A 9,320-nucleotide genomic window follows, 5' to 3' on the forward strand; every position below is an offset into this window, starting at 1 on the left:
TTTGGGGGCTGAGCAAATATAACTAAAAGGCTTTTTTTTCCCCCTCTGTGAGAGTATCAAGCAGGGCAATCTGGAGCAAGGGAGCATTGGTACTCAACTTAGTGCCCCTGCCTTGTAATCTGAGGACACAATTTAGATGCCGGGTGCCACTGTATGAACAAGTTGTGTCCTGGCAGTTGTGTCTGCTCTCTGGACCCCTGGCACCACAAGCCGTTTCTACCTATACAGCAACCAGGTATGTGCCCTCACCTCAGCTAAAAGATGCAACCTCCAGCACATAGCAAGACTGCAAAAATTTTAGGAGTCCATGGCCAGGAAGTATCATCCTCATAGAGCACTACTGTGACTTCCAACAAGCACTGTGACTGTCACTGTCATCCCATTAATCATCGATTACTTGAGCAGGCTCCAGTAGTGTCTCCATTTGTCCCACCCCTGAGATTTTAGCATCGTAAACTTTATGCTCTCTCTCCGTGGATATGACACGCCAGCTGGATGTCCTTGGGCATAATGGTGATGAGCTTGGCAGGGAATGTACAGAGGTTGGTGTCCTCGAAGAGCCCCACCAGGTAGCCCTCAGATGCCTCCTGAAGCATCATGGCGGTGGAGCTCTGAGAGCACAGGTTGATCTTGAAGACCTGAAAGACCTTGAGCACTAGCCACTGGAATGGCAGTTGGTGGATCTTGTGTAGTGGCACACTGTCGGGCCGGTAACCGTGCGGCATCCTCATGCCACCAGTGGCTGGTGCGCTCTTGTGGGCCACCTTGGTGGCCAGCTGCTTGAGGGGCGCCTTCCTGCTGGTTGACTTGCATGCTGTCTGCTTAGTACAAGCCTTCTTGTTCTTCCCAACTCAGCTGGAGACTTCTTCGGGGTTAGGGAAATGAGACCCATTTTAGCTACTCTTTTTGGCATATTTGGTAAATCACGGGTGGCTCTGCTGTGAGGGCTGGATACCCTCAGTAGCTAGCCAGGCTCCCCAACAAGCACAGCACCAGGAATTAAGGACTGTGATCGCTACTGAATACACGTGCAAGAGCAACTAACGGCACAGCGAGCACCACACCTAATATCTGAGATCTCAAGTAGAAAGATATGTTGTCACTGCAACAGGATCAATGGAGGGAAAGGCAGGAGGTGGGGGTTCTGTGTCAAGTAGATCTGGGAATATACACATAGGGTGTGACTTGTGGATGTCTCTGGAATTTCCCAGACCCAATGTCTCTGGTGCAGTTTTCTTACTAGGGTGACAAGTCTTTTTTTTCTTAAGAAGATGCCTCCAGGTCAGAGGGCAAGGGCATTTCAACTCCAGTGAGGAAAATTGTCTACCATGGAGGCAGGGGGAGGGTTGGAAAGTGGGAGTACACTGGGGCATTGGTGGTGGAGAATGTGCACTGGTGGAGGGATGGGTGTTTGATAATTGTATGATTGAAACTAAAACATGAAAGCCTTGTAACTGTATTTCATGGTGATTACAAAAACTATCCTCAAGTATCTTTACATTAAAAAAAGGGGGGCATTTCAACTACCTTGACTCTCACTTCTTTCTTCCATGCTGGTATGGTTCTTGAAGAACTCTTCCAGGTTGGAATCAAAGGGACCTTGAAGAAGAAAAGGGAACAAGATTATTGAGTGTTGGAGAAAGCACTGAACAAGGCTTCTATATCTTTATCTGTGCTCCTGAGCTCTGTAATCAGGAGAATTTATATAAACCTTCTTAGACATTGGTTTCATCATCAGATGAAAAGACCAAACCTCAACTTGCCTAGTGTCAGGTTATCTGTTAGGAGGGTTAGGCCTAAGTATCAAGACTGACATTAGGAAAAGTTTATCAAAGACTTTGCTGTTATTATCAGAAGGATTCATCACAACAAAACAGATATTTGTTCTATCTAAGGTACTACCCTCAACATTTTAAAAGACATATTTTGGGACCAGAGCGATGATACAGCAGATAGGGTTCTTCTCTTGCACATAGCCAACCCTGCTTTGATCATGTATGGTCCCCTGAGCACCACCAGGAGTTATCCATGAGCACAGAGCCAGAAGTAATTCCTGAGCATCACTGGGTGTACCCCCACAACCCTCCCAAAGAAAATGTATTCTTTTGGGGTGTTTCGGTAATTACTATGTTGCCTTAGCAGGAAAAGAAGTCAATTTTTTCAAACATTGAACTACTTATATTTAGAGTGTAATTAAATTTTATTTATAAACATCAATATGAAAATCTTATTTACTGTTAACTTATATAATTTATTTCCAGTTTCTGCCCAGCCCTTACAATTTTTTGAAGAAGTTTTCCAAGAAGGACTCAGGAGGTTCTGGGTTAAAGACTTTATTACATTTTAACAACTATTTTAAAGTTGGCTTGCAAAATGGCATAGTCCATTAATTTCTGCCAACAATTTATGAAAATCCCTTTCTGCTTATCACTACAAATAGTAGATACTATACTATTTTAGTTTTGATCAGTTTTATGTAAAATTGTATATTATTACTTTATAATTGGATTTGATTCCTCTGCCCCTCTCAGAGAGCCCAGCAAGCTACCAAGAGTATCTCGCCCACACGGCAAAGCCTGGCAAGCTACCCATGACATATTCAATATGCCAAACACAGTAACAACAAGTCTCACAATGTAGACATTACTGGGCCCACTCGAGCAAATCAATGAACAATGGGAGGACAGTGCAGTGTAGTGCATTGTATCTAAATTTTTATGAAGATAAGAGTTTTCTCTTCATTTTTGCATATTTGACCAATCTTATTCTTGACCATAAAGTGCTCATTTTTAAAACTCTTATTTCTCCTCTATTGTTTTTCTTGGCAATTTGTAAGAATTCTCTGTGTATTAAGGGAGGTTTCCTCTATTTTATGAGTTATAGTTGTGCTAAGATATGACAGTATCTATTTGTGGTATCTTTCTTGATGCACGCTAATTTGAGTCTTCCAAGTAGTTTTTAATTATTTTTAATTTCAATTTGAGTTTTCAGTCTTGATCAAGGTAGTTTCCCTAAACTCTGCATATCTAAGTCTCCTTGATTTTCTTTCATTTGTGAAATTATTTTAAATTAGCTTTTTAAATTTGTCTTTAATCCACATAAACATTTCAAGAGGGAGTCCATTTTTTTTCTGGATGAATAACCAACAGTGTCATATCATTTATGAAAGAGTTTGTTTTTTTTTCCTTCAGTAACTATGAATTTTGCCATGGATTTTGGAGTCCCTATTCTGTTTGAATACTTCATTTTAATATATATCTCATTATATGAAAGTTTACATAATATGTATAAAACTTTTGGCTTAGTATTTTTTAATGAACTGATTTGGGTATAAGTGCTTTTATTTAAATTTTAGCCAGAGCTATCTGTGTAGATTTTCAAAGAATTTTTGAAGCTGATAGATTTTTTTGTTACTTAAAATTTTCTATAATTTTATTGTCTTATAAGAAAGTGACCTATAAATATGTGCTACAATTATTTTTTTTTCTTTTTGGGTCACACATGGCAATGCACAGGGGTTACTCCTGGCTCTGCACTCAGGAGTTACTCCTGGCAGTGCTCAGGAATTACTCCTGGCAGTGCTCATATGGGATGCTGGGAATCAAACCCAGGTCGGCCACGTGCAAGGCAATCGGCCTACCTGCTGTGCTATCTCTCCAGCCCCCTGTGCTACAAATTTTAAGTTAAAAAAACATTTGGGTGTGGAGAGGTTTTTTTTGGGCCTCACATAGTGGTGCTCAGGGCATACTCCTGGCTCTGCACGATCACTGCTGGCAATACTTAGGAGTACTGGGGAGATGGGGTACCAGGGATTGAACCTGAGTCAACCTTTTGCAAGGAAAGAGCCCTACTCCTGTACTATTGCTCTGGCTCAAAGTTAAGAAAAAATTTATTGAAGTAACATTGCATTATAACATTATGTAACTTTTGGGTGTACACTATTACAAACCAACATTTATATATATGCAATATTAAAAGTTCAGTCTCTCCTTTGTTCAACAATCAATCCTTTTACCTGATCTTCTTATCCTCCCTCTTTTTTATTTTGCTAATTTTATTTTGCTAAATACTCATATCTGATGCTTGTCTTGATTTATCAAATTCTTATTGCTTTCCTGTTAATTTTTAGATAATGTATTTTTCTGATTATTTGTTTTACACAGCTTAAGTTTAGGACTGTTTTGCCTTTTCTAATAAATTTTTTTTTGGTTTTGATTCGAATCTCCTTTATCATGCTTTATGCTTCTTATCTGTAAAACAAATTGTTATTAATTTCATCTCCTTTGTTTTTATATTCTTCGCATCATGACTAATATCTTTTGTCCATTCATATCAAATTTATCTTTTTATTTTATGGGTGTTTCCGCAAAATAACAGTTAGGATTTGCCCTTAAGCCTCTTTAAGACTGTTTTTACATGGCATAGTTGAGTGTATTTCCATTCAAGGTTATAGTCTTTTGGTGGATGATGGTTTGGCGCCACACTCAGCTGTGTTCAGGGTTTGCTCCTGGTTCTGTGTTCAGATTTACTCCTGGCTCAGTATTCAGGGGTCATTCTGGCAGTTCCCAGGGTATCCAGGGATTGAACCGGGTTGGCTGCACACAAGGTAAATTAGCACCTTATCCACTGAACTGTCTCTCTTGTTCCTAAAGTTACACTTTTGTGATTAACTTTTGTTTTTCAAACCAAGGCATCTCAACTTGGTCACTACTGATATTTGAGCCAGGAAACCTTTTGTTGTAAAAGCTGTTTAGTAGTGACACTGACTCCACCCACTGTATGCCATTAGGACTTGCCCCTGTCAGTTTTGGCAACAAAAAACATCTCCATTGCCAGATTACCCTGGGAGAGAGGACATCACTTGAGTTGGCATCTGCTTTGCTCCATCTGAGATTCACACTCAAGGCCTGGAAGATTTCTACATAAGTTTCACATGTTTGTTGAGGGCAGTTTCATCTGGCTTCATTGCACTGGTGAGACCAGCTAGTTTGTGTGAACAGAGAGGATCCTGGGACCTGGAACTTTCTGTGCTAAAATTGGGACAGTCATTGGAGAGGAACTGGATGTTCCTATTTCCAGTCCTATTGTTTTATAACAATAATCCTTGACCAAAGAGCTAAGTACACCCAGGCACACTCAGTCAATAATAAGTTTCTACAACCAGTGAAACTTGCTCCAAGTATATCCTGATCTCAGACTAGTGAAATCTTAAATCCTTGGATATCTGTGTAAATCATACTAGCTGTTCTAGAGAGCTGTTAGGTCTGTCTACTGCCTTTTGAAATGGGTGGGTGGGGGTTAGTTTACTTGGAGGGTATGTGGTAGTCGAGATTAAAACTGGGACTTCCACATATTCTCTAGTACTCTGAGCTCCCTCCCTGATACCTTTATCTTTGTAACCACATCTCTGTATTTTATACATACTCTTTACCATTCTTTTATTCTGAATCTTTCCTCAACCTTTTTCATTGTTGTTGCATCCAAGAATTTTCCTTAGGTAGGATACTTGGGTAAAATATTTTTAGCTTAAAAAAAATTCTGAATACTTTATCTTAGCCCAACAGATAAATGGGAACTTTACTAGAATAAAAAAAATCTTCAAAAAAATTTTGGGGGTCCATATCCAGTGTTGTCAGGTCTTACTCCGGGCTCTACACTCAGACACCACACCACACCCCCTGCAGGGGATTGAACCCAGGTCAGCTGTGTGCAAGGCAAGAGCTCTGACCACTGGGCTATCGTTCCAGCCCCTAGATACAGAAATCTGGAGTTTCGTACTGAAGAGTCCTAGTTTGACCTGATCTTTATTTGCAGGTTTATCTATGAGCAGATTGACTCATTCGAACCCTTTAGATTCATTTTCCTATTTTTTTTTAAGCAAGCTCATTTCTCTCTTTTAAATCTATTATCTCATTGCTGGTTCAATCAAAGTTTAATCTGTGATGGTGGAGGATTTAGTAATTAGGGAGTGGGGGTGGAGAGAGCTGCCTCTCACTTTTTTTAGCCTAAAGGTAAATATCCATTTTCAACACATATTTTGTCTGGTTTTAAGGAATTCACTATTTATTTTAAAAAAATCTATTCGGCATTTTTTTTTTTCTGGGCGCTCTCAGCCTCCACTCTGCATTTTAGCTGCTCTACAGTCTCACTGGAGAAATTGTGTGAGGGGGCGTAGGCGGTAGGACTTTATCCTCTCGCCCAGATTCTGACAGTTCTGAAGCACATTGTAGAGCAATGCTTTTGGTTCTGAGCCTTTCCTGGATCAGACTAGCATCTGGACGGTGTTTATTGAGAATATGACACCTCGAAGAATTATTCAGGACATTCAGGTTCTAGGATATAGAAGGGATCTTTTCTCTGAACTGAGCTGTCCTTAATTTCCATCAAAACAATTTTCAGAAGCACCTTTTTAAATAATCCCACCTCTTTGAAAACTCAGGCTGGGAAAGAAATTACCTCCCTTTAAGCCCCCATGACCTCTTAGCCAGAAATGAAAGGAAAAATGAGTTAATTATGACACTTTCAGAGGATTAGGAACTCTCCAGACAGTGCAGAGGGCTCTGAGTGAGGCTCTGGGGTTCTCTAAATTTGGATGAGTGACTTTGATAGTGAACCCATTCTGTGAGGTCCCTTGCAATGCCGTCTGCACTATAAAGTTCTGAGCAAGAATTAGTGCATCCCTGCCTCAAATGCAGTGGAATCTTTTTTTTTTTTTAATTTTTGTTACTGAATCACCGTGAGATACAGTTACAGAACTTTCATGTTTGAGTTTCAGTCATACAATGGTCAAGCACCCATCCTTCCACCACTGCACATTTTCCACCACCAATGGTTACAGTATACCCTCCCCCATCTCAACCTTCCCCCCTGCCTCTATGGCAGATACTCTCCTTTTGGGCATTATGGCTTAAATACAGAGAAATCTTTAGGTCCCTCCCAACATTCACACTGTCTTGGATGTTGAGTAATTTCTGTTTGTATCTTTTTCTGCAAGGAGAATGGTTATTATGTGAAGGGACTGTGTGATCCAAACTGTGGTATTATTGTCCTTAGTCCTTTGCCTAGTGCCTGAAACATGACAGGTGTCCAATACTGACAGAAGTTTGCATGGATGACTGAAAGAAAGAAACTCAAATCTCCCTTCTTGATTTCCCCTCCTTGTCTGCCCTTTGGAATTGAGTTCTTTTTATCTGCTTGGTTAACGTTAGCTTTAGGTCTATATTCTATTCCACTGCTATTGCCTTCAAGCTATCCATAGTTTTTCTTCTGCTAATTTAGTTTGGTGCTTATTTAAATCCAGATCAGAAAGATCTTGCATTAAATAAGCCTCCAGGGTGTCAATAAACATCAGGTAGCAATAAAGTATCTCCTAACCATTAATTTGCATTCTGAAAGTTTTCCAATTTCTTTCTCCTCTCTCCCTTAGCTGTCATTCCTATGTATGCATCTTTCTTACTTCCACTTGGCCATTCTCTCTTGTCCACCCTCCTTTACAAATGCAAACTCTTTTATTTTGTTTGGGCACAATTACAGCTATTGTGCTCTATTTCTATTGTGAATTTCCTTAGGTTTCCCTCATGTTGTTCTTAAGATTAAAGATATTCTTCCCCTAGTAAGAAAAACATCTTAATAGAATATGGATTTTAATGTGGGCACAGAAACCAGGAGAGAAATGGGATTTCATTAGATTCTTTCTATCACAGGTCTTCTATATAATCTCAGTTACAACAGAAAACATGGAGTGGAATATTAGTCTTTAACCCCATCTTCCTTTCAAACTATTTCCCCCAAATCCTTTATTTTAGTATACATTTATAAACAAAATTATATTTTTCCAAGTTCTAATTATTTCTGTCAAGAATATTCCCTTAGCTGCCCTGCCACAGAGGAAGGGTGGGATGGGAGTACGGTGGGTGGGAGGGATACTGGGATCAGTGGTGGTGGAGAATGGGCACTGGTGGAGGGATGAGTACTCGAACACTGTATAACTGAAACCCAAGCACAAAAATTTGTAAGTCTACAACTGTACCTCATGGTGTTTCACTAATAATTTTTTTTTTTAAAAAAAAGAATATTCCCTTAGGTATTAGACTTAGTCTCAGAGTTTTTCTGATTGGATCTACATATTGAAAAGTGTCTCTAACAGCCTTCAGAAAAAGATAATGCAATGTGTTGGTAGTTGGGGGAACTTAAAAGGTCTGTGGACATACAAGGCCTTCAGTTTATGGATGTGTATGTGTTTGTGTGTGTGTGTGTGGGGGGGGTGGATGTGTTATGTGGTGTGCATTATCTGTTGCTTAGCATAACTTTTGATTGAAAGAAAAACCAACTTAAACGGGGACCCAAAAAGGAACCAACTTGAATTACTATAACTGAAGACGACACTAGAAGGACAAGTATATATACATGTCTCAAACTTGACTGAAAAGAGTCTGGCTACCACCAGCTCTTCGTTCTTTTCTGCTTCTCTTTTCATGTTGAATTCAATAAGATATTTGCCACTAGTAGGCCAAATGCCCTCTTTTTTTTTTTCCATTGCCTCTCCAAAGAGACTGAGCATTCTCTTGATCCAAATTTAAAAATCACTGAGCAGTACTTTATCTTGACTCATCTTGATAGCATAGCGGATAGGACTTTTGCCTTGGACGTGGCTGACCGGCTTTGATTCTTCCGTCCCTCTCAGAGAGCTGGTCAAGCTACTGAGAGTATCCCGGCCACACGGCAGAGCTTGGCAAGCTCCCTGTGGCGTATTTGATATGACAAAAACAGTAACAAGTCTCACAATGGAGACGCTACTGGTGCCCGCTGGAGCAAATCCATGAACAATGGGAGGACAGTGCAACAGTGCTACATCTTGATAAGGAAACCAGCCTAGATGCACTCATAGTCACCCCAGAGTAGGATATGGGTTAGTAAATCCATGCACATTAATACTATAACCAAACTAGGGGAGGCACTTTCCTAAAAATATCAGAGGCACTGTTCTGGATTAGACAGAACGATCGATATCTTTTACCTAGGAAGGATAAAGACAGACTTTTGAGAAAGAAAACTTTTCAAGGAAAAATTTGTTAGTCATAAAAATAACTTCTTGCTGCTCAGTGATCACTTCCTGCTGCTCGTGAAGAAGTCCTTTGCAAGGGTGAGATTTCTAGAGAGTAGTATGAAATAAAGTCACTTTTCCCTAAAGGTTGAGTAAATCTCTCTCTCTACCTTTGAACCCTAAATGTAACTGGTACAAAAATTTGTACCTGTAAGTGGTGCTAACTTAGAGCTCTTAGCATATGAACTCTGCTGTAGATATGCAGATATGCATATGA

General features: G+C 39.9%; 1 protein-coding gene across 1 annotated transcript; it reads right to left on the minus strand.

The window, feature by feature from the left end:
• Nucleotides 1-458: 458 nt before the first annotated feature.
• Nucleotides 459-8,476, minus strand: LOC130045240 (histone H3.3C-like). The gene is made up of 3 exons (XM_056137977.1): nt 8,407-8,476; nt 1,528-1,599; nt 459-850 (listed from the first exon to the last, which is right to left on the minus strand). The coding sequence occupies exons 1-3, from the start codon at nt 8,474-8,476 to the stop codon at nt 459-461; spliced, it is 534 nt and encodes a 177-aa protein (XP_055993952.1).
• Nucleotides 8,477-9,320: the final 844 nt, after the last annotated feature.

This window comes from Sorex fumeus, unplaced genomic scaffold (assembly GCF_029834395.1).
Source record: "Sorex fumeus unplaced genomic scaffold, SorFum_2.1 ptg000128l, whole genome shotgun sequence".
Classification (NCBI taxonomy): domain Eukaryota; kingdom Metazoa; phylum Chordata; class Mammalia; order Eulipotyphla; family Soricidae; genus Sorex; species Sorex fumeus.

What these genes read in the sequence shown, in the direction of transcription:
- LOC130045240 (XM_056137977.1), bottom strand. Translation starts at nt 8,476, where the DNA reads ATGAAAAGAGAAGCAGAAAAGAACGAAGAGCTGGTGGTAGCCAGACTC. An exon ending in TTCAGTCAAGTTTGAGACAT is followed by an intron (nt 1,600 to 8,406) that starts GTATATATACTT and finishes TTCTTCTTCAAG; the next exon opens with GTCCCTTTGATTCCAACCTG. An exon ending in AGAAAGAAGTGAGAGTCAAG is followed by an intron (nt 851 to 1,527) that starts GTAGTTGAAATG and finishes TCTCCAGCTGAG; the next exon opens with TTGGGAAGAACAAGAAGGCT.